We start from the raw sequence: 25,195 nt of genomic DNA, 5'->3' as shown, positions 1-25,195 counted from the left end.
ATATTTTATAAACTTTTGTTTCCATTTCCCCCTTAGGTTATTCACATATCCTATCGCATCATTCATCCCCCCCCCATGGCGTGACCAACTTTTGTTAATATATTTTTTCTTTGCCATTTTTACTATTTTTTATTTGTATTTTTTCCGAGGACTATTTTAACTGATAATTTGCGCGCTTGTTGATTTGGCAGCTAATTACATAGTTGTGGCCCTTTACGTGTGCGTTTTATGCTTTTGTTCAACAATTTTATAATTTTACGAGTTATTTGTGTTTAATTTTAATGTGCAATTTGTTGGCCAGCAAAATGGCCCTCAGGGCGCGACATGTTACCCCCCCAAGGGGGGGGTAGTACACTCGGCCAAAGGGCAACTGTTTCTGGGCCACGGGCTGTTGTGTCAAGTGCTTAAAGTGCCTCGAACAGTTGTTGCCTCCTGCCTCCTGCCTCCTGCCTCCTGCCGCCAGCAGCCTCTCCAGTGGCTGTCGCTCGTGCCAATCCTGCCACCGATGCGATGCGATGCGATGCTGTGACATAAAATAACAATTACGCAATTAATTGCAGCATTTCAATAATATTTAATGAAGCGTAAACAAAATGAAATGACAGCGGGAACAAAGCCGTGGCCAACATGGCAAAATAATTGCAAATAGCGAAAAAGAAAAAAAAAAAAAAAAAAAATCAGAAAGTGGAAAACAAATTTTATATATTGTCAGATAACCCCCTCCTCCCCCCTCTCGTACTATGTAGCCTATATAGTACTCTATATAGTAAATACTTTTATCAGAACATATGTATTTATACTCATTCGCTCATGGGCCGTACAATTTATGTGTTTTATTATAATAACCATGAATAAACCATATGGATAACTGCCAGTATTTTTCCACTCGAATGGAAGAGTCGATTTTGAGGATGGATCGATGGTCGGGATACACTTTCGGATAATTAATATGCACCGATTTTATTTATGCTGATGCCGATTCTTCTAGTTAGTCCCGCTTCAAGAGTTTGGAAGTGATCAATCTGTGCTTTAAATCCCCAAGAAAGAAAATAAAATTATATTTAAAGGCATTCATTCCTTTATTTATTTTAAAATTTGGACAATTTTAGTAATTGGTAGCCAAGTTTTGTTCAGAATTAATTTCACTAAAGAACTTTCGTCTAAAAATATAGCCATAAGATACAACAAAAAATTGTAAAAAAATTCCAAGTTGAAGAAACATTAAAAATGGTAGAAAACTTAATTTTTCGCTTCATGGTTCGCTATATCTTCAGGTATTTCCACTCTATAGACGCGAATCAAAAATCCTATGAAACGTCTTAGGATTCTCCTTTAAACCTAAACCTTTTTTGTGGATATCCTGCAGATGAAGAATACAAATTATTTAAGAGGTTTTTGAATATTTAGAAAAGATTTTTGGGCTATATTCTAAATTAAAAGTATCATCCGGGCCTATAAACTAATATTTGTCTATTGATTTGTGATATTAATTGAAATATTCAATGTCTGTACCGGTCCCTCGTCAATTTTGGTCAGGGAGATCCTGAAAGATCCAAATCTTGCTTCTCCACTTCTTTCTTAAGATCTTCGAGGATCTTCTTCCCATCTGTGACATACGTTTCCCTCTCTGCTTGAGAAATATCTCTTCCAAAGGGTAATACCCTCCTTAAGACGCTACCAAATTAAAAGAATAAGATCCTCCTTAGTGGCTCCTGCTCCTCCTTCTCCTCCTGCTCCTGCGCCTACTGCTCCTCCTTTTCCGTTCCTGCTGGTAGCTGTCTTAATGGTAGTCACTATGTGGCGCTTGGTCACATAAATCTCGGCCACTTAATAGACGAGTGCATAATTTAACAGATAAACAAACAAACGAAGCAATGAAGCAGCGAACAAGCGACGACTCGGCAGAATGCAAGTGCCAATGAATGCGAAACTAGTGCACAAGTGGCAAGAAAGAGACAGCTACAGAGGGTGTGAAAGAGAGCGGAAGAAAAAGCTGGCAAAGAAAAAACCTACCAAACGAAAGCCAAGCCCGAGCCAGAGCCAGAGCCAAATAGAGAGACAGTGAGGGCCGAAAGCAAAAGCTAATTGCCAAATACTAAATTACCCATTCAGCAGTAAAAACATTCCCAGGCTCAAGCCCAGTAAGCCAAACATGTGAGAGAGAGAGAGAGAGAGAGAGAGAGAGAGAGAGACAGGGCCTAAGAGCGAGAGAAAGAGGTAAACCCCCGTTGAAAGCCCTCGAAAGTGTGGTGTAAAAAGTGGGCTGGAGAGAGTCCAGGAGCAGCAGCAGCACTCGGCCAAAATGCTGGGCAAATATATTTCGAATTTGCTGTCAATGCGAAAAAAAAGACACTCCAAAAACACACACATACACCCAAACACAGAGAGTGAATCCTGTCGAACGGCCCGCCGTTCCCCAACAAGCAGGGCGTATTTTCTGGGGGGATGGGCATGGGTTTTGCTGATATGCCAGTAAATGCCAGTAACTGCAGAAACTGGCCAAAGGAAATGGAACCAGGAGGAGGGCAGGGCAGGGCAGGGCAGCGCAGGGAGGACATCCGGAGAGAGCGGAGAAGGAGAAGTGTTAACAGTATCCATGGTTGACCAAGCGAATGCGCTGCCTTGGCCAGAAATTAGCCAGAGATTTTCGGTCTGGGGCCAGGCCGCCGCCATAGGGGGCTCGTATTACTCTGTGCTCGTATGTGCTCATTGATATCGATGTTTTATGACTTCTTTTATCGCTAGTTTGCGAGTGGCTTTCAGTGGGGCATGAAAAATTAATACCACCGAAATGATGTGTTTGGCTACGTGGTCGCCACATAATGACAGGGATAATAGATTTTGTTCGCGGACATAAGAAATAAATAAGTACAGACGGCTCACAGGTTATCGATACATAATCGATTATTTATTAACAACAATTTAGAGAGAATTTCGTGAAGAGTTTTTGAACAGAAAGCGGATAAAGCATGTATGAAATGTTAGTGATTGATAAAAATAGTTAACAGAAATAATAAATTAATAATATAATATTAGGTCACCTGGCAGATGGTTTACAAGGTATCGATAAAAAAATCGATTATTTAAAAAAAGGATTTGATGAGAATTTTAAGAGATGAATTTCTTGACGGAAATTTTAAATAAATAATCAAATAAAAGGTAATCAGGCGGTAATCAAGTTATCGATAACGAATCGTTGGTAAATTAGTTATCGATAAAGATCGAATAAATAGGAAAAGGAATTGCTGAGAATTTGTATACATGAATTTGTTGACAGAAATTATAAATAAATAATAAAATATTAAGTAATCAGGCAGATAGTTCACAAGTTATCGATAAGGAATCGATTATTTGAAAATTTTCCTCTTGTGATTGTAACTATTTCATACGTGCCCTCGATAAAGAATCGATTATTCAACGACAAAATGTAATAGAAGTATTATCTGTTAATAAAACCCCATTCAACAAATAATCTCAAGGTGATCTCGAGGCGATAAATAATCGGTTACTATCAGACTTGTGGAATGTGATGGTCGCGTGTTTGTATTTTCCTGGACTAACACTTCTCCTATGTCTCTAATAAGCTCCTCCTTTCTTATAAACATCTAGCATATCTTGTGTCGTTTCAGGGACATCCAACTTTAAAGTGTAATCCCTCGGAGTTGTCTGCGAAGAGCCAAAAGTCCTAGGACCCACACACGTTGTGGCACAACATTTGCAATGCATCTCCAAAGGCCACGAAGGGAGGGGTGCTGGGGTGCTGCTGTGTGGCAGAGGGATAATCGTATCGTTCGATGGTCGTCGTATAAGTAAGCACATACTTACATCTGAAAAGTAGTTCCAAAGTGTAGTTTTCAAATGTAAAATTATAAGCAATGGGTATGCTATTTCGGTCATATCCGTTTCGAGAGTGGAGCAGCCCTTGGCCAGGCTCCCTCCCCCCTCTAGAGTGTGTGTCTGTGTCTCTCTCTCTGCCTCGTTTTTGCACTTCGGCTCGTCGCCTCCGTTTGTCAACGAGTTCCGGAAATGATGATAAAAAATGGCTGCTGCTTGCAGTTGCAGCTGCTCCTCTTTTTCCACTCTTATGACACATACGTGTGTGTGTGTGTGTGTGTATCTGTGTGTGTGTGTGTAAGGGTTTGACTTAGTAGCTAAAGGAGCTAGAGGCTGCAGCTAAAATTTCATTGCACTCGACTGCTGCGCGACTACTTAGCGCCAAGTGAGTCGAAGGCCCCCGAAGGCAGTCGAAAGGAGGAGCTGCTGTTGGCCAGGCTTAAACTTGAACATGGCTGTAGAACCATTCAGAGAATGTCAGAGAGAAAGAGGGGAGGGAAGACCAAGACAGCTGCTCATTTCCGCACGCTCAGGCGACGATGACTCTGAGATGCTGTTGGTGGGTGGAGGAGGGTGGCATAATAAGCAACTAAGACAGCTTACAGCCACCCATCACCCTCCCCCCCTCCCCCACCCTCCCCTTTGGAAAACTGTGTTGGCTTTCCATGACAGGCACTTTCAAATGCATTCCTCTCTTCGGCTCGGGGCTCTGACTTCTTCTCCGACTCTCTGACACTGCCACAATAAATGTAAAGTGCTGCCAAGTGTCGACCGAGAGTCCAAAAGAGTCTCCCTTCCCCCCCCCCCCCCACACACACCAAAAACTTCTACTTGTCCACCCACACATGCATAGATTATTACCTGCCACTTGCCACATGCCACTTGGCACCTTTTTCCACTGCGACCGCCCCATGCCCCGCCCCCCTCAACTTTTAAGGAGTTTTCTTTCGACATTTTTCCTTTGCCTTTGGCCCGCTTGCTGCCAACACATGTTGAAAAGTTTTCACTTGGTTTTTACTGCTGCTTTTCCTTCGTTTCTTTTTTGTTTTTTCCCCCCTGTTTGCAGCGACATGAAAATGCTTTGAATCTCCATGCAACAAGCAAAAGGTTTAGACACAGAGGGAGCGAGAGGGGCAGAGAGGAGGGGGGGATTGAGAGAGGTCTAGGGGCATGGATTGGTAAAATTAAATTTGGCAGCTGCTGCCATTTTGCTCCTTGTACAAAAAACTCCTGACTAATTGACATGTTGCATGTTGCAACAGAGCATACGAGGATCTGTCTGTGTCTGTGTCTGTGTCTGCCACTCTCTCTCCATCTTCCTCTGTGCGTCTCTGGCTCTGGGAAAGTGTAAAGGTGTTGACTCCTGAACGAGTGAAAATGTATTTAAACATTTCCTTGGCACATTTCAATTTGAAATCTCTGCCTGGCAACCGCAAGGGAGAGGCAGACAGACAGAGAGACAGACCGACAGGCAAGGTAGGAGCATGATTCCGGCTTTGAATGCCCTGTTAATTACACGAAACACCAGGCAATAGGTTGTCTCCCTCTCTCTCTCTCTCTCTTTCCCCTCTTTCGATGGGCAATGGGGCTGCTAAGCTGCTGCATTAGTCGACCACTAAGCGGCAACACAATGCACTCTCTGGGCCGCACAGCCACAGACAGACAGAGACGGACACACCCACACTTACTCCTGCAGCAGCATTCGTTCAGCACTCAGCAAAGTCCTCTGGCAGAAGGAGAGTCGAATGTTTATTCACCGAAAATGTATGTCCTTCAAGGCCGCAGCCGCAGAAATTCCATGAAATTTTCCAAAGGGCTTGCGATTCCAGGAATATTCTAATCGGGTTTGGGTTGGGTTGGTGGAATATTTGTTTAATTTTGATTCATTTATCGAGGACCTTAAAGAAGGACCTACCTTTAAACCTGGGGAGTGGACAGTGTTTGTGGATTTAGGAGAGGGTTTGGGGGGCGTACCTTAAAGGAGGACACTTTGGGAGATCGTTTGGAGACCTGGCCGACCTACCTCCGAGCCTTGGCCGTGTTCAGGGTTTGGTTCCATCCTAAAAGGAGGCATACAGCAGACCTCAGACCCCTCTCTAATCCTTTCCCGTACTCTTTCCTAGTGAAACACATCCATGAAGGGAAAGTAGGCCTCCTCCGGCTCGAGAAGATCCACCAAATAGCAAACAGTCCCGGCCACACCCTCGTACAGGCTGTGGGGTCTGTCGGGGACGCGAGCCTTCTGCTTAAACTCGTCGCTGGTCAGCAGCTCCATGAACTTGTGGGCCCTGTAGAGGTAAATCGTGGCGTGGGTCAGGCGGAACAGCAGCAGAAACACGTAGGCATTGCCGGCCACACCGTGACAGATGCCAGGACCCTTGCGGAGGAAGCCCCTGCGCCACACGTGATCGGCTGCGCGCTCTATGGCCTGCAAGTACTTGTACTCCTTGAAGATCAGGTAGGCCTTGGCCAGCAGATAGACGACACCGGGCGCACCGTGGCACCACTGCACCAGCCGCCTGTCGTTGCCCTCCTCCAGGCTCATGGGAAAGTTTCCCTCGTCATTCTGCAGCGTGAGAATGCAGTCGATGGAGCGCTTGAGGTCGGGCAATACGTCCGCAGGAGCGGTTATGTCAAACAACGACGATTCTGAGGCCAGGGAGTAGCCCTTGCGGAACCACGGACTTTCTAGGAGCATGTGCAGAATGCCGGACAGTCCATGGGCGGCCCCCAGATACTCCGTGCCGTGAAAGGCGTACATCAGCGGCAGGTGGGAGTGGTGCTTCGCGCTGTACTGGCGACCGCTGGCCACTATGATCTGGCAAACGGCGATCAGGTCCTCGTCGGGGATCTTCTGGTCCGTCAGCACGTCGTTCAGCCAATAGCAGCCGGACAGATAGCCGGCACGTCCCACCAATATCTCATCGCAGCCGCCGGTGTCTTTGTCCGAAGGCATGGCCGCCCTAAAGCTCGCCAAGTCCTTGGACAGCCCCTTGGGGTCCTTGAGGGCCTCCGAGATGGCTGCGGACACCGCATAGATGCCAGCACTGCCGCAGAGAAACGAGTAGCTCTGCAGCGACGAACGCCTCTTGAAGAGCTCGGCATTCGCCTTGGCCTTGCGTATGAACGTCGAGGCGTGCTGCAAGGCTGTGGGCCACAGATCACGGGTGTGCCTGCTGCGCGACAGCTTCCAGAACATGTAGGCTATGCCCGCGTTGCCCACATACAGGTCTCCGCGATCCCCCTTCTGGGGCTTACAGGTCTCCAAGATGCTCTTCACGTAGGTGGAGATTAGGTCTTTGATGTGCTCTTCATCGTAGGCCGCTGTGTTCTCGCCCATTCTGGGGAAGTCCGGGTAGGTATTCTTCAAGTATCGAACATCCATGTTCGACTGGAGTTGGGATTTTTGTGCAAGAAAATTTTGGATTTGTCAGCTACATAGATAATAGAAATAAAATATTTACACAAATATCCGGGCATTCTATGAGTTCCTTGCCATCTGTCTGAAGTGCTCCGAGATGCTGCGGATGCTGCAAAGAATCCAGAAACAAAGGAAAGGGATTGGGACCGAGGCTCGACAAGGATGGTTTTGGACCTGTTCAAGAAGCTATAAGAGTGCCTAAAGCGGGTCTGCATCATAACGATATATATTTACTGACAAAAACCTTTCTCAATATGCATTGCTTATGGTTTAACCTCTACTATTTCCTGTATATAGTTTCGTATTTGTATATAATATTATAGATACATATCTCATAGCTTCTTTAATGCATATTTATACCTCTCTCTCTCTCTCTTTCTTTAGTAAATATCGTATAGGAGAGATCTTTGTGGATGCTCACCGATCAGAGAACGAGAAGGGAGTGGACTACGAGGATGATGAGGGAGGAAGACACCCCGGAGAATGAATCGAATGAGAGGGAGATAATACCCAGAGAAATATCTATAGATAGTTCGTACTTTCTACGTAAGTACCTAATATATATTCCTTACCCTTCCATTCATATTCCTCTGCATATTCTAAATGAGGAATTAATAATCTTTTAGCCCTCCCCTAATCATATCGTTAAGAACTTTTGAGCCCCAAATTTTCATATCTCTATATATCTAGCGCCTCCATCTGCCCTCTTCCTGATCCCTTTGATCCCTCGTTAACCCCCTATTACCCTATTACCAGGTGTGCTATCCTTTTTGCTTTGATTACCCATTCAAATGGCTTTTCAAAGGCACTTTTAACAGCACTTTAATAGAGCCAAAGAATGGCCAGGCTCAAGCCAGGCTCAAACACCTCGGAAAGCCTTAAAGCACACACCATGAAACGGGAAAGCAGGAAAGTTTTTCAATGTCCTGCGGCTTATTTATGTCCACAGCTTGACTTAATGACCTTTGAGGGGGGGAGGGGTGTGGGGTGCCGGTGCCGGTGCCCCCTTTTGATAGTTGCAGGCCCCCACAAAAGGAAAGACAAAGCGACTGGCGGTTAAGTCAAAAGGCGTTGAAGGCACTTTCATGAGCTGCCGCCTGGACACTGGACACTGGACACTGGACACTGGCCTCTGTGTGGGTCCTGGACAATCACTGAGCAAATCCTGGGCCATTGAAATCAATAAAAGTTAACGGCTTCTCTGGTGGAGCAAGACCGACGTTACCCAGGACGAAGGATGACTACGATTGATGTGCCATAAAAGTCGCAATTGAAGCGCACGCCCGCAGTGTACGACGAAAGGCGGACTGACCAAAGGCGAAGAGGGGGGGTTGGGGGGGCTTAAGGACAGACAAACAGATGGGGCTGCGGATTGCGGATTGCGGGGGTATTGCAGGGGATTCCCCGCTTTCGGATTGAGTCGTGTCGGAAGTGCGTCATCATAAAAAGCTTTCACGGCATTGACTTTGCTGCCACCGCCCCCCCCCCGAACCCCCACCCGAACGCACTGCTTATTGTCTGTGCGGCGGGCGCATAATTTATCATTTAACTGCTTTAATAGTTCCGTTATATTGAAAATATAACGGGTAGCGCAACGGCTAGGGATGGGTCCATAAATTGCGCAACAACTAATGGCCATTCGCAGGATATAGCCCTCTGCATCCTGCGGCATCCTGTGGGGTCTCTTATGTGGGTCTGTCCTGCTCTTTCTCGTCAGACTTTTGACTAATGGCCAGGAAAGTGGATGATGGCTCAAAGGGAGTGAACGAAGGGCACATAGAAAGGAGTGCTGGAGAGTGGGAGGATACATGACAAATTCACCTGCCAATCCAAGGACCTTCGCTGGGGCGTAGATATTTATGATTTTAGCCACAAGATGACTTGCCGGCTGGCGGCTCCATTGATTTTTCTTTGGTCAAGAAAAGCACCAAAATGGATACAATTGGAGGAGCAGAAGAGGGAGCAAAAGAGGGAGTAGAAGAAGGAGCAGACGAGCGAGCAGAAGGAGCCACAGCAGCACGACAGCCGACAAGTCAATTTTTCTGTTGGCATTTGACGAAATTTATGAACTACACATCCGTTTTGGGCACTGCTTTTGGGCGCTGCTTTTGGCTGCTGTTTACTTGGCTTGCAACATCCGACTGGCTTTTGGGGTGTGCCGACCCACATTTCTTCTTTTCTTCCTTTCGCTCTACTTTCTCTTCTCTCTCATTCTCCGCTGGTCTCCTCTTTTGAGGTTAAGTTGCACGTGCGCCACATAGCAAACGAGGCGTGTCCTGACACCTGTACTATATAAGTCCGCATCTATGCCACACACATGCCACATGCCATCTAGGTGTGTGTGTGTGTGTGTGGGATTTCTTTTGGCCAGGCTTTTGATTTGTTTGTTAACCCTCATGCGGTCACCAGAGCTCAGTGCTCAGAGCACAGAACACTGAGCTCTCTTTCAACGTTTCACTGATCATTTGGGTTGATTGTGGTCATTCCGAGGAGCTGAACGATGAAGGATGTGCAGGGGGAAGAGGCTCTGCCACCACCGACGGGGATTTGGTAACAAATTAGCAATGAAATGGAACAAATATTCATTGGAATTCGAAGAAAATGGGAATATATTGCAAATGGAAGGAATCTGATTCGACGTAGATTGGGAATGGTATGCAAAATATTCGAATTTCTCATGAAAAAGATGGGATATGACTGTGGGAATTGGCTAGAATATAAATTGTATAAAAATATAGAAGAAAATCTAACATAAAGTAGAAATATTCTGTTTAAGTAATAGGTAAATGTGACTAAGAAATATCCATTCCGAAATACTAAGAAAATTCTAAAACAAATATAGAAATAAACTGAAAATAATTCTCAACAGTTTTACAATTTATTTCTTCCATAATTTCTAAATCCTCGAGCAGTTCTTCTGCAATACATATGTATATTTTAACAATTACCCTAACATCCAATAAATATGTTTAAAATATATATGTTTATATTCTAAGTTGTTGGAATATATGTACATATAGTATTTGTTCAACGACAAAAATATCCTATGAATTCTTTTCGTTATTTTTTTTAGACTAACCCTTTGAAAGGCTTTTATCGAGGCCGATATATATATTTAATTTGTATTTTTTAATATTAGTTATTTATATTCATAACTCCTTGAAAAGAGTAAGGCAGGGTATGATGGAAGTTTCACAGGAATAGAGGTATCCTTAATCTTTATTTTTTGATAAATATTTTCTGTTTTTTAATGCTCTTTATTTATTAGTACAACTACCAATGAAAAAACATATTAAATTTAAATTTTCTTTACTTGTTTTTCAGATGAATTCAATGGAAATGTCATCCTTTCATCATGGACTATATTTGTATTTCTTCAAGCATATTCCTCAAGCGTCTACTATATATTATTAAGCCAAGATCTACCACAAATGCCACTTTCCATGGATTTTCTCAGGTCTTTGGAATCACTTAAGGTACGTTAACCTGATTTTTTCCCCTTTTTCAGGTGATGAAAACCAGCCACACATATTTGTGCTTCAATTAGGTAAATCCCCTCCCTGGGGACAACTCTCCCCCAAATCTCGCTCAAGGGTTAAGGCTCATCTGTGGTCTCCCCCCACCACACCCCTCCCTCCCCCAACCACGCTTTCTGGTTAGTTGGCCAAATCACTGCTCAGACGAAATTCACACAATAAACCCCAGGCTGAGGCTGAAGCGGAGACGGAGGCTTCGGGCCAACAAATTTGGTCACAGACAAAAAAAAAAAGAAATACGAGACAGGCTCAAGGACGAAACCACACACACACACACACACACACACACACAGATACAGAGACAAAGCAGCTGCGAGTGCGTGTGTGTGCGCATGTAGCCCATTTGATTGCAGAGATTTACGACATAACAATTTATGGAATGACGAAATGATTTCCTGTGTTTTTTACGATTCAATAGAACAGACCAGCAGGAAGAAGAGACCGATAGATCACAGCATCACAGCCCACACGCACAAAGAGAGAGAATTATGGGAGAGGGAGATAGAGAGAGAGACTGATGTAGAGACGTCTCCTCCCTGCTTTTGGGGGCCCTGCCTTTTGGGCATTTGCTTCCATCACGCCTTTGCAATATCATTTCAATCAATTTTGAGTCGGGGAATTTCCTTCTCTTTCCTGCGCATCAGTCGAATAAAATTAAAACGTCAGCAGGGGCTGGGCTGGGGCAGGGGCATGGCTGGGAGTCTCGGAATGTATTTCCTCTGACTGGCAGTGCGGCACTGTGGCAGTGTGGCAGTGGGGGAGTATAATGATATACATGCCACGTACATGCATGCCGTGGGTCGTGCCTAGTCCACTAGTGCACACACAGGAGGACCGTCCATCGAGGACCCGTAACCGTAGCCGTAACAGGATTCAGGCATAGGCCCGACCCACACGCCTCTGCTGCTGCTACTGCCAGTGCGGAAGTTCAATCGAATTTCAACGGAAATTGCCGACATTTCATGAGGTGTGAAATGATTTTATTACATCATTACGTGCAGAGAGAGAGAGAGGCGCTACTCGTGACACCCTCCTCTCCTCCGACACTTTCCATGGGTTTCCCCCCCTTCTAAAAACCCCTTTTCGTGGAGCACTCCCCCGGCGACTGTCCGTCCGTCTAGCAGAGGAGGAGGCCGCAGTGCTTGCGTCGTTCCCTAAACCAAAACCTGAAAAAGAATCTCTGCTCCACTCTCTCTCTCTGTTCTTCTCTGTGTGTGTGGCATACTTTCCAGCGTTTCGGTTCCGTTCCGTGTTGCATGTCGACATTTAATTATGGCCACGTACTGTCCGCGGCACACAACGAGGCAGCAGCGCCAGCAGCAGCGACCCAAGCGACGAGGCATGCTATTGCATGCAGTGGGTCTACAGTGGGGATTGCCTGGGTGTGATTTTTGGCCTGCCAGCAGATGAATTAAAGATGAATTTAAGGGAGAAAATTAAATCAGGTTCAAAGGGTAGCAAACAAAAAAAATAAAGGTGAAGTTTTGTTGAAGAATTCATGGAAAAAAATACTTTAAATGGGGTTTTATTTTCCACAGCTCACATAGGTATTTATTGGGCATTTTCTTAAATTATTATACTTTTCTGGGCTGAAATTTTAGTAGTTTATATGTTTTTATTGAACTTTTTTCATGATGTGATCAAGAAGAATATCGAATGTGCCTTTTCCCTCTTTTTCTCATTAAGAACTGCTATTTTCGGACCCTCCCCGATAGCCTAAAGTTCTCGAAAACTTTAAGATCAGTTTCAGCATTCGATGACGATTGATTTTGGAACTCTTTGAGGGAAAAGAAGAATATAAGTCTCTACTCTTTGAGAAGGCCCCCCATTCAGTCCTTCGTTTGCCAATTCTTTTTTTCTTTCTTTGCTTATATTTTTCCACTCAAAATTCATTGTCTAGCTGCCCATTCAATCTTGATTCCATTCAAAACCAATGTATTTTTGGCTACAACCCAAAATTTCATTCCACCGCACATCAATCTCCATTGGAAGCTCCTTTTACATGAAATTTAATTCACTCTCTCGCTCTAAACAAATTTTCGGGGTTATATATATTCAATTAACAGTGTGTTCTCGTTATGACTCTAGAATTTGCTTTTTATTACACGTGAAAAATGGGCGAAAAATATGGAAACAAAATACAGCAAAAAAGCGCCTGAACAGCGGCCATTGGAAAAGCGTATAAATATACATACATAGGTGGAAAATTCTTTATGCTCTGCCGCCCACCGACAATTGTGGACACAAGCGGCGGAAATTGAATATATTTCGAAGAACAACCCTCAGTTCTTTAGAGTAATTTTTTTGCATAGGATAAATATTTACTATATACCAGTATTCCAGTCCAGGCCAACAAAGGGCAGCAGGAAAAACTACAAGAATCGCCCTTTTTGATGGGTTCTACTGTTTGGGCTCCCCTTTCCCCCCGTTCGGGGCCCTGTGGCAGCACTCAATCGAGTTGATTGAATGCCTCTAATGAGAGCCGCAACTATAGCCAAGGAACCCTTTTCTAACACTCATTATTTCATACACTTGTGACATTATTTTTGGAGAGCCCCCGTGGCCGTCGACCGCAGTCACTTTTGCAATTAGAGCGTAATTATTTAATAAACCAAAATGTCAGAGTAGAGTGCTCAGTGCTCAGTGCTCAGAGTGTGCTGAAGAGTCAATGAATCGAACTGCAAGTGCAAGTATTTGGTACAGTGAACAACGTGAATGATGTGAGTGCTAGTGTGTCAAGCTGTCAAGCACTCATGGCATATTGGGTGAAAATGCGACTAAATGACGCCAGCTCCGGAAATGGCTGTCATTTGCAGGAGTATCTCTCTCTCTGGGTCTGTCTTTCTATATGTATGTCTGTCTGTTTGTGGTTGTATCTGTGAGTCATCTAGTGGCAGAATGTGTGTTTAGTTTTAAATACGTAGCATGTATATTTAATAATGAGAAAATGGAAATAGATTAGAGGTAACTTTTGTGGCGGATTGAAAGCAGTAGATGGCAAATAACTTATTGATGATTTCTTGTAGAAATGTCTAGAAAGTAAAATAAATATCACAGAGAAGTCTTGGGCCCATAATTGGGAATTTGATCTCCTTAAATGTAGGAATTATCCTTCATTGATTGCCAATAAGCTAACCAAAAATAGTACAGAATTGTTCCCTATATATCCATCATATATCTTGCCACATTTGTCTGGAAATTATACACTTTCCATTGGTAGGACTTCTCTTTAGAGAAATGTAAATCATCTTCATCATTTTGTGGTATTTTCTACCACATTTATGCTAAGAAAATTCCAGCAAAGATCCATTTTCCATCTGTGTGTGCCTCTACAGAAAACATTCCATCTGTTATTTATATTTTCTTCAACATGTTTTTCTGTTTTTCCTTTCAAGATTCTCCATTATTATGGAATATTTCTACCGGATCACCACTATATCATCACCAAAAGGAAGGATTCCTTGATACGTTGTCTAGAGAAATTCAGTGGATATGAAAGGCAATGTAAATCGAAGTTCTTTGTATCGTCAAGCATACATTAAATATATTTCAGGTGCACAATTATTCTCACCTCTGGCTCTCCGAGAAGGAGACGTCCCATTAAGAAGTCTGCGAATGAATATTCCTTGCCAGAGAACAGCAGCATCCTTTCGTTTGAATAAACCAATTACGATCTGTGCTCGTTCTCACTGGCAATCACCTCCTTGCTGCTGTCCTGTCCCATTGCTGATTGGCATTCCATTATCTGCATCTTCACGAGAAGCTTCTTCATTATTCTATCATCATCATCATCGGAGGGAGCTGCAGGAGCTGCACGAGGAGCTACTGCTTCAGTGGCAGTAACAGCTGCCACTGCAGGATCCTTCATTATGTTGATTCGTGAGGAAGGACGAGAGCGACTACTAGTACGAGAGCGAGTGCGAGTGCTGCGTATTTGGTTAAATTGTTGAAGGTCGCCCGAAGGCAGCAGCACTTTTGTGGGTCTGCCTGCCCGTGGGTCTGCCTGCCAAGTCTCATGTGCATAATTCAAGTTGTTGCACATGCCACACACACACATACACACACACACACATGTGAGACACTCGAGCGGCACGACGGGCCCTGTCGACTGCCGACTGCTAAGTGTCCTTTGGCAGGCGCAAGATGAAAGCAAAAGGCGGCTGAAATTAAATTAAAATGAAATGCATGCAAAGTGCCACAGCGACAACGACATGGTCCCGCGTCCCGCGTCCCGTGTCCCGTGTCCCGTATCCCGACTCCCAGCTTCCAGCTCCCGAGGCCTTTTTTTAGTCCTCGTCATCGGTGTGTCCTGAGTGTGTACTTTAAGCTTGCAATTAAATTGCAGGACGAGCCGCACCGCTGCCACTGCCGCCGCACGGGAATTGCAAAGGCTCTCCGATACCGAGGAGATGGAGATCCCTGCCGCACAGAGGGTGGGGCAGAGGGCATGTCCAATGCATATGCATTGCAATTAAGCAATCAATGGCATAATTATCGACACATGAGAGTCACTCGATTTATTAACACGCCTGCCCCGAGGCGCTGCTGCAACAGCAACAGCAACAGAACAGCAATCGACAATCGATTGGCAACTTGTTTAATTTAAATGCTCAAACAAACAAAGGAGACCAGACACAGACACCGGAGAGGGGGGGCTGGCAGTGTGGGGAGAGTGGTTTTTGGGCATACAGCCGGAGTGGGGGGTTAACCAAGAAGCCATTTGCAGACCAGATCCAGATCCTGTGCCAATCAGCAGCCCCAAGCCACAAAAAAACTGTCGCGACACCGAAATGGCGGCCAAAGAAGTGTTTCGGTAAGTGCAATGTCCTTTTCTACAAGGCTAGACTTTTGAATATGTATTAAATTTGGTTTTGAAACTTAAACAAGTTTATTTAATGGCCTATTGAAGAGCTTAAATGGGCATAATGTGATCTTAATGGTGGAGAGTATATGTATTTGATTGATTGTTGAGGTGGAAAGTATAGAAATTATTCATTAAACATTCCAAATGCTATCAGAAATGGTTAACAGGAGTTGCAGCACTACTCCTTGCCAGAAACCCACTGATTTGTTCACCAGAATGATGTTCAATGAATGGTATTTTAATACAAAACCTAAGATAAAGCCTTTCAGGATAAGGTTCACCTTCGTTCGAAATATTGTGATATTTGTACATAGAAAAAAACCATAATAAACCAAATCGTAGTGCTTTAAAGACACCAAACTATAATGAAACAAAGGAAATACACACATTTATATAATTTATAGTGCAAATCCCTTTTCCCGCACTAAAATGTTGGAAAACCTCATCGAAAATCAAAAGAAATGTAGAAAATTCAATGCGATTTTGCTCCTCATAAGCCGATATTTTGTTTCACTAAAACCAAACAAATCCCAACAAACTATTAAGCGAATCATAAGCCCCTGAAGATAGATGGCATATCATTTCCAACCCAAAAACCCAGCCAGAAAACCCCATATGAATCCTGTTCATAATTCTTTCTGTTTTGACAAATGCCCCTCCCTCTTTGGTCGGTCCGTCGCTCATTGAGGCTTAGTCGGGCATTAAAGACCGATATTAAAGGATCAAAAATATCGCCAGCTGGTTTTAAATTGAATTCAAGTTTTAATGCTTTAATGGCTTTCCCTTTCGCTTTTTTCCCCCTCTTTTATTCTTTTATCTGTGCTAATTGCAAGAGAGCAGTCGCCTGAAAAGAGAACTCAAGAGCACTAGCCATTGATTTTCCGTTTGGCTTAAAGGAAAAGGGGTTTTCCAAAGCCATCACCCACTCCACTCCACGCCACGCCACTCGTCTGGCAGGCCATAAATGATGACAATAAAAAAATAATACCACGGAGAGGAATGGAATGGATCGGCAACAAAAAGAGTCAGCCACGCGTTGCAGCTTAGCTGCTGGGAAGCTTTCAATTTGATGACAATTCCGTAGATGATTTGACGGTTGCCCCAGCATTGGGGCATTTTTTAATATGATTCTGGTATTTCCGTTTTCGTTCTGCCACAGAGAAGGGGGGTGGGGGTGGTCGTGTCTCTGGGGGATGACAGCATCTAGAGCTCATCTCTCTCTGTCCCTCTGCCTTGCTTTTGATGTTTCAACAATAACAATTTTTCGCTTGTGGCATGAGGCGGCATGAAACTGGAACCAGCCACCCCTCTGAGATGCATGCTGCAACGCTCCCCCCTCTGGATTCGCTCCTTTGGGACCGGGTTTTGCGGCTTTTATTTTATATTTATTCTTAATCGCATAAATCGTCAAGTATGCGTAATAATCCAATCGTCCTAATTCCAACTGCTGCTCACAGAATCTCAGCATGAAAATGCGAATATTTTCCATGCATTTTCCTTAGATTTCCAGCGGTGGATGGTCCACTCATGACTTGTCTGAGTCGTCGTCTGTGCCCAAAAAAAATTGAATTATTCGCCACATTTTGTATTTCGCATTTTGCAAATTTTTAAATGCTTTTGATGACATTTTTATTTATACGCGAAGCACACGACGACGAATACGAGTACACATGTTTTCTTCACATTTTCTGTGTATGTTTCTCGTCTCTTATTTATGTGGGGATTTCTTTTCTTGGTTTCCCTTCCCTTCCATACCGCGCGCGCGCTTAAGAGTCTTAAGTGCCATCTGGGGAAATCATGGCGAGAGAAGATGGCTTGAGGCTGGGGATAAATGGAAAATGGCTCTGTGGGAATACTCACTCGTACTCGTAGAATATCCGAACGTCCTTACCGTCTGGATGGGTGCGGATAATGAGTTGGCGATAATCCCTGCGAAACGAAACGAGGTGTTTATGGCTAGTAAAAGATATCCATAAATATGGTGCAATGATTGAGATATTGGAGTTTTTGGGAACGAGTTGTAAAGTAGATAGATTACATTTTTATTTCAATTAATAATTATACAAATATTCAAAAAAATACTGGAAGGCTTTCAGAAAAGTACTGGAAAAATATTAGAAATTTATTTATTTTTATTTCAATTAATAATTCTCCAAAAAACCAAAAAATATTGGAAGAATATCAGAAAATACTATAAAAATAGTAGAAATATCCAAAAAATACCAGAAAAAATGATTATATTTTATTTCAATTAATAATTCTACAAAAATACCAGAAAATAATAGAAGAATGTCAGGCAAATACTATTAAATAATAGAAATATAAAAAATACCAGGAAAATAAAAGTATTAGAATAAGAAAATAAAGGACCTCTATTTAAGGAGTTGAAAGGATAGAAAGAAGGAGCAGCACACGTTCCTAGACATCAATATACCTGGCAATACTCCCTTACTATCTCTGAGAATTAGCTTTAATTTTCCAATAATTACATTGCATAATTGCCATTCGTTAACCCTTTAAATCGTCAATCGTTAAGCCTTTGTTTGTGCAATTATTAATGACCGTAAACTAATTATATCCTTTTAGCTCGCACTTGTATCCTTTGGCATTCACAAACTGACTTGAAACTATTCCGAAATTAAAGTTAAATGTATCTCTCTCTCGCTCTTTCGTCTCTTTCTGTGGCTGTGTGTCTGTGTCTGTCTCTGTCTCACTATCTCTCTATTTCTATTTCTACTATTTTCTATCCTTTGCAATCACATTTGATTCATCCTTTGTTTGCCATCGCAAAATGATTTCTTTGCCATGCTTTATAATTAATTGCAAAATGTTCGATTTGCAACACGCTAATTGCAACTTTGTATTCCACTTTCTGCCCCAAAGAGCTGCCCGGGGCAGAAGGCGAGGGAGCGAGAGAGGGAGGGCCCTTGTGGATGGATGCGTTTGGTTACATTTTGCGAATGATATATGTATGTATATTTTTGTAGCTGTTTTCGGGGTTATGCAGTAACAAAGTAAATGGAATTTAGAGCAGAAAATGTCTGCCCCAAGGGCCACAAAGCACACAAACACACAGGGATGGCCCCCGCATGCGGCAAGCGGCATGCGGCATGCGGCATGCGACTCCTCTTGGAATCTATTTGCCTCTGTCGCTGTTTGAGTTGCATTGATTTGTTGACTTTGTCGCTTGCAGCTAATCGAAAACAAATGTACAAAAATGGAAGCGCACATCTATCGCACATACAAATGCATATGCTATAGATAGGATAGATATATCCTACATATATGATATGTATGGGGAGAGACAAAGGAGTTTTTGCCACGCGTTGATTTTGACTCATAATTAACGTAAAAGTGTGGCAAATTGGCAAACAGGACAGCGCCTGATGGCCAAGACAGACAGACAGACGGAAGGACGGACGAACACTCAAATGAATGACAGTTACCTTTGTGTGGTGTATCTGTGTGTGCAGTTCTGTGAGTGTGTGTACAAATGGCAGTTCACATGACAATAAAACCGACAGGAGGGATCGGGCGCGCTGTGGTTTGATGATTGCGAAATGAGATGAAATATAAATATTCCAATATTCAATTATTGTCCGAAAAGCACCAAAGAAAGGGACAGCGACACCGAGCACAATGGAAAGACAGAGAGCGCACAGAAATCATCATTCCAAACGCCAAAATAGACAATATGACAAAAACAAAAATTCAATTAATATGCTAAATGCAAATTGATATTTTACATGGCGTTTACACTGTTTGTTCTTTATTTGAAAAATAATAATATTCATAATCATTGTGTGCGGACAGTGCAGGGCAGTATAATATTGTATGTATTACAAGCCGAGCAGCAGCAGCAGCAGGGCCCCACACAAAAGAGCCATCGAATGAATGGATGCTCATAAGCTATGGGCTCCAGGATCTACAACAACATCAACAATAACATGTGCAATGCAACACACCAACAAGGGCATTCATCTGCTGATTCTGCTGCATCCTTTTGGGGCGCAACGAATTTTAATAGAATTAAGCTAATTGCCATACAAAAAGCCTCTTACCAGCCCCCTCTTACCCCCATATGGACAACGTCCGTCTGGCTGAAATGCCAAATGATGATTCGAATGAAATGAGAAAACTGATTGAAATTTCGCAATGTGCATAGCGAAATGCTGGGCACATTTGTAAGCGGGTGAGAAGATGCTGTTCTGAAATATGCTTTCGGCATTTCGGCATCGCACAAAGAGGCAATAAATGGGAAAGCGTTTCGATTGGAGGATATAATGTGAGCACTTTCTGAAGTGCTGTGCTTTTATGGGTTTGGTAGGTGGTCCTTAATGATGAGTAAAGAGAAGTAAATCCATCTACAAGTAAAAGCAGGAAGAGCTGCTACAAAGATTTATACTTTCTAAAAGAACACCTCCACACTTTAGTATTTATTGAGGTGTCTTTTTCTAGTATGTCGAGAATTTTTCTGGTATTTTTCTAGTGTAATTTACCTACCGATTCTATACTCTCAGGCCGGCACATGTTTTATTATTGCCCATTAGGTCCCACTTTCCAAGCATTACTAAAAGAATACATTGACAGATTTCGTGGCGTTTGTGGGAACCAATTTTCCATTAAGAAATTACATCATTAAATTGGTTTTTGATTAAGTTGTAAGACACTTGTAAATTGTAGCAATTCCCAGAAAGGATCTCTTACAAGCGAATCCAAAAATAAAATGATTCAATTTGTGGAAATTAATATGATAGATAAATGGATTCGCAGAACTCCCCAGTGAAAAGTGTGCACATGTCCGGACTGAGCGGAGCGGAGCTGAGATCAGCAGTAAAAAGGAAAGCCCATCCACTTGCCAGCTTTTCCACCCACAGTGTCTAAATTTTATTGAAAGCAAATATTTTTGCAAATTACATTTTGAAGGCTAGCACCGGAAAAGACGCGGGCGACGGCGGCTCCAATAACCAAAAATCCCCATTCGGGATGGCCAAAGAATCAGAATGAGAATCAGAGAAGAGAATCGTGAGATGTGGGGCCCAGAAGGAGAAAGAGAGCAATTTGTTTGATTAATTTGAGGAGCAGAGCATTCGAGGAGGAGTGAGAGTGGAGAGCCGACCTTCATTATGTAAATTGTATGGGGAAATTTAAATAATCATCTGCAATTTAAATGCAGAGCAACACTTTGAGCCAAGCCGAAGCCTCGACAATTAATCGTTTCCCGTTCCCGGTTCCCCGATCCCCATAAAAGATATGGCAAATGTGCGCCTTATGTTCATTTTCTATTTTAAGACAGCAGATAATATATATGGCTGCCAGCCGGTCGGAATTAACTGCCGCCAACGCATATTTATATGGCAGTATCTGTGTGTCTGCATTCGCATCTGAGTATCTGTATCTGTAGCTGTGTCCTTCTGCCATAAATAATTATTCATATTTGTATAAAATACACACAAAAATTTAATTAAAAATTGTTTCGCAGCGGCAGAAATGGAGAACTCGTCTCCCTCGGTTCTGTCTCTGGAGAAGTATTTCTCGTCTCCATTCTCCTTGGATTGTTATAATTCCCTTTGTTTTTTGGACACTTGTTTGTATCTTGTATCTCTCTCTCTGTCTTACACTTGTTTCTCCGTTCAAAAGGGACAGCGAGATAGACAGAAGACTGAGTGGACGGTTGTGGCGTGGGGGAAGCATAACCCGCCCATCATCCACTCGAGAGTTGGTCCAGTGGTAAAGTGCCATTGCCATTTTGGCTCATAATAAAATTAAAACGAAATGAAACGAAATGAAAAAGTAATAAAGTCCTTATGGAAAATGCCAACCCCATGAAGGGAAAAGCTTCTGTTTCTGTTTCTGCTTTTGTTTTTGGTTCTACTTCTGGTTCTGTTGCTTCTGTTTCTGTTATTGCTTTAGCTTTGGCTTCAACTTCAAGTTCTGTGTTTCTGCCAGGACTTCAACCAGAGACTACTTATGGCAACTGCTGCTGCTGCTGCTGCTGTCCGTCTGCTGCTTCTGCTTCATGCCACATTCAATAGATGAGAGGGACAGCAGCAGCAGCAGCGGGAGTGGCCATTGGGAGTGAGGCGTTGGCTGTCGAACAGACGGTCAACCCTTCAGTGGATACCCTGTAAATATTAAAGAAGTGATAGAAGAGTATATGCGGATCTATTTCGAAACAATTAGTGTACATTTTGAGCAGTATTAGATTAAAAGACTCTGAAAGCACTCGAATGCTAGGCAGAAATCTTATGTAGAAACGAATTTGCTCTTTCCAAAGGCAACGAAACGGCAAAGAGAGAACTAGAAAAAATTGTGTTTGCTATTTACATTGGGCTCTGCCAGGCGCTGATCTGCAGATCTGATAAAGCAAGCAAAGCCAAGTATTGCTCTCTCGCTCTGCCTACAGCGAAGCTGGTGACGTCGTTCTGCGTTGTGGGGTGGAATGAAAGAATGAACAGAAACCGAGACGCGAAGCCTAGACGATCGTCGAAGCTGATTACCGCGTGATCGCTGGAGTACGAGTATATGCGACTGTTTGCTCATGCAGGTATGTGTATCAGTGTTTCATGGAATACTCTGTACGACTCCACCAACATACTCTTACAGGGTATACACATGGCTTGCCTTCCTTCCTGCTGCCCTTCCTGTCGACACCCATTAATAATTGTTGTTGCTAGTTGATGCGCGGCAATGGCTTTTGCTTGTCTTTGAGCTTTTGTGCACAAATTTTTGAAATGCTGAAACGCTGAAAAGCTTGTAAACGCGTGTCGGCCCATAGTCTGCGACGGGGAAGGGGGGCTTTGGATTGAGTGAGGATTTGGCAGGGTTTTGGGCACTCAGTCTCGGGCATGGGTTTGGGCTTGGGTATGGGTTTAGGGTTCCAGTGTCTGGCTGCTGCCTGCGCATAATTAAGCGGCGGGTCTACAGTGTACAGTCGACGGTCGACAGTCTACGCCTTTTCCACTCTATTGTGAAATATATTCGGCCATTGCATTTAAGTGTTTTGCTCGCAAAAGGAGGAAGAAGGCCAGACAGTGAATTCATTAAACCATTAGACGGGTGCTCCAAAATGGAAGCGATTAACGAAAGATGCTTTACTGCTGCCGGTCTGCCAATCGCCTGGATCCTCTTTTTGGGGCGGATGGGGTACGGGTACGGCGCAAATCAAACGGAAATCAAAACCCAAACAAGTAAATCACAGAGAGAGAGACTGTGAGACACAGAGTCCTGGCAGCCATGTTATAGGGGACTGGTGACGTAGGAGGACGGTCCAGGAGGCGGACACCAGGACACAGCATGCGTCATCTGAAAATTGTTGCAATTACGTCGTAGCAGGCAGCCGAACAATGAGTGGAACGAGGCAGGCCCATAGGCTGAAGGGTGGGATGGGTAAAATGCCCGGAATTTCCATAAACACAATGGCGAAATGATGCCCCGACCATTGGAAATTGGAATCGGGCAGGGATCGAGGGCTAAGGCACTCCTGTCAAAGGCTGTGTGGTGGTGCCACTGCCTCTGCCACTGTCACTGGCAGAAAAGTGCCAGTCGTTGCCAGTTGTTGCTACGGTAAATATGGGCGGCAATCGATGTGGGGGCGTGGCCAGGGGGTGCATACATTTGCGTGATTTACGAGCTGTCTTTCATATAGTAGGCCGATGACGACAGAAGGACAGTCGACAGGACGACAAAGCGCTGAACATCGAAGGGGGTTGTGGTCGTGCCACTTGTTGTGGCAGAACGAATCGTGACACGAACCCAATTATGAGTAGAAATAATCGAAGTTTGACTCCTGCGGAGTTTTATATCCTGTACGACATTTTTTAATAAAAATGAAGCAAAAATTGGTAAACCCTAAGGAGGAAAAGTCATAATCCATCGGAAATAATGATAGTTATAAAGAGATGGATATATCTTCCACAAATTTCTATAAAAGTTATAAAGTTATAAAACCTAACCTTACCTAAAAACCTAACCTAACCCAAAGTTTTACAGACTGTAAGCGCATTTTATGGAACTTATGTCCTAATATGAAGGAAGAGACATTTGTAATGAAAACGATGCAAGATCTACAATGTTCAAAGGTAAATAAAAGGAATATGATTTAATAGATTTTTTTTACATTAAAATATTTATAATCCGAGTATTATAGGTTTTTTAACCATTTTTTCAATAATGAATTGCCTGAAAAGGAACATTGGCGGCCGACACAGGAACTACAGGAACACAGGGTCGACAGGAACTTAAAGACGAAGGACAGGAATAGTTCGATTCTTCAGCAAATAAGAGCGAAAGAAGATTCTCAATTTACCAGATGTCTATCATATATTATTGTGGAAAAAAACGTAAGTTGGCTCCTCTTCTTTACAGTATTACATTCTATCCCTATCTCTAACCCTAATGTTTTGGCAAATGCTCTATAAAAACGTTCGTATGTCCATTACCCTTCGTGCTTTGATTTGTATTGGCACATCTCTATGTGGCTTATGAGATGACACACAATGGCAAAATGTTGTCAACGCAATCAGCAGCAGCAGCAGCAGCAGCAGCAGCAGCAGCATACAGCAGACACACATACAGTTGTTGCTACTCATGTTGTTCCCCCTGTTGCAAGTTACAAAACAGAAGTGTATGATGGGACAAAGTGGACAGACGAGACTTTCACTGAGAGGAGAAGCCGCATGAGGAGAGCCATGAGAGATGAATGAATGAGTGCGTCATGCTGCTGCTGCTGCCGCCTGTTGTGGGTGTGTCGTACCGCCTGTGCCTCCTGCTAGTGGGAGGTGGGATATGGGTTACGAGTTTCAAATTGAATTGTTGCCAACACGTGACCATACGGATGTCCCGAACCCCCTAGCCCGAGTCCTGTCCTGTCCCAGGCCCATGTCAATAAAGTCACAAATGAATGACAGGATTACAAACAGTCTACAAGTGGCCGGGCATCCATTCTACGCGACCATTCGCCGCATACCCCGCATTCGCCGCGTTCCCTGCTGATGAATGGCATATTAAAAACTCTATACAAAATGATTCCCATTTTCGTTGGTTTTTCGTTGGGTTTTTGTTGGGGGTAAACGCAGAATGTAATTTGCGTAAAATGAGTCCCGTACCGTACCGTACCGTTCCGTCCCCCCCCGCCCCGAATATTGAATGCAGGGCAGGGGTTGGGAGTCGAGGGTTGAGAGCTAGTTGATGGGTGGTTTAGAGGACCTGCTCTTGTGGTTGGGAATAGAGTATCCTTCCTTCCATCCATCCATCCATCCATCCATCCAGCCACCCGCTCACACATTTGTCTCGTGCCTGGCGCAATCAATTCCCAAATCGCATTATGCTGCTGCCAGACGGCTTCTCCGTGGCAGTATCCAGCAAATTGCTTGGCGGGTTTTGTGGACGCCTTCCACCACCTACTCCTTCTCCTTCTGCTCCTCGCATCGGCATCGGCATCGGCATCCTTCACAGCATTTGGCATTTTATGTGCGTCAACATCAGCAAGTCGCCAAGTGCATTGCGTGCCAAATAGTTTACGTGTCAGTGGCGACATCG

General features: G+C 43.6%; 1 protein-coding gene and 1 long non-coding RNA gene across 3 annotated transcripts in view; one reads left to right on the top strand and one right to left on the bottom strand.

Moving 5' to 3' along the window:
• Positions 1-5,687: 5,687 nt before the first annotated feature.
• LOC108163639 (lanC-like protein 3 homolog) lies at positions 5,688-7,302 on the bottom strand. The gene has a single exon (XM_017299050.2). The coding sequence runs from the start codon at positions 7,217-7,219 to the stop codon at positions 5,954-5,956; it is 1,266 nt and encodes a 421-aa protein (XP_017154539.1). The 5' UTR covers positions 7,220-7,302; the 3' UTR covers positions 5,688-5,953.
• A 342-nt stretch (positions 7,303-7,644) lies between these two features.
• LOC108163641 overlaps positions 7,645-25,195 on the top strand; it is a 33,736-nt gene continuing 16,185 nt past the window's right edge. The window contains exons 1-6 of one of the 2 annotated variants that reach the window (XR_001775700.2): positions 7,645-7,801; positions 10,580-10,731; positions 14,187-14,295; positions 14,345-15,604; positions 23,648-23,736; positions 23,805-23,997. This is a non-coding gene — a long non-coding RNA (uncharacterized LOC108163641). Of the gene's footprint in view, positions 7,802-10,579; positions 10,732-14,186; positions 14,296-14,344; positions 15,605-23,639; positions 23,737-23,804; positions 23,998-25,195 lie in introns of both variants that reach the window. The other variant, XR_001775699.2, reaches the window with a different exon arrangement.

This window comes from Drosophila miranda, chromosome 4, assembly GCF_003369915.1.
Source record: "Drosophila miranda strain MSH22 chromosome 4, D.miranda_PacBio2.1, whole genome shotgun sequence".
NCBI lineage: Eukaryota > Metazoa > Arthropoda > Insecta > Diptera > Drosophilidae > Drosophila > Drosophila miranda.
Note: the sequence above shows the minus strand (reverse complement) of the source record. Positions and strands in the feature narration are given on the sequence as shown.

Coding starts and splice junctions, on each gene's coding strand:
- LOC108163639 (XM_017299050.2), bottom strand. CDS start 7,219: ATGGATGTTCGATACTTGAAGAATACCTACCCGGACTTCCCCAGAATG.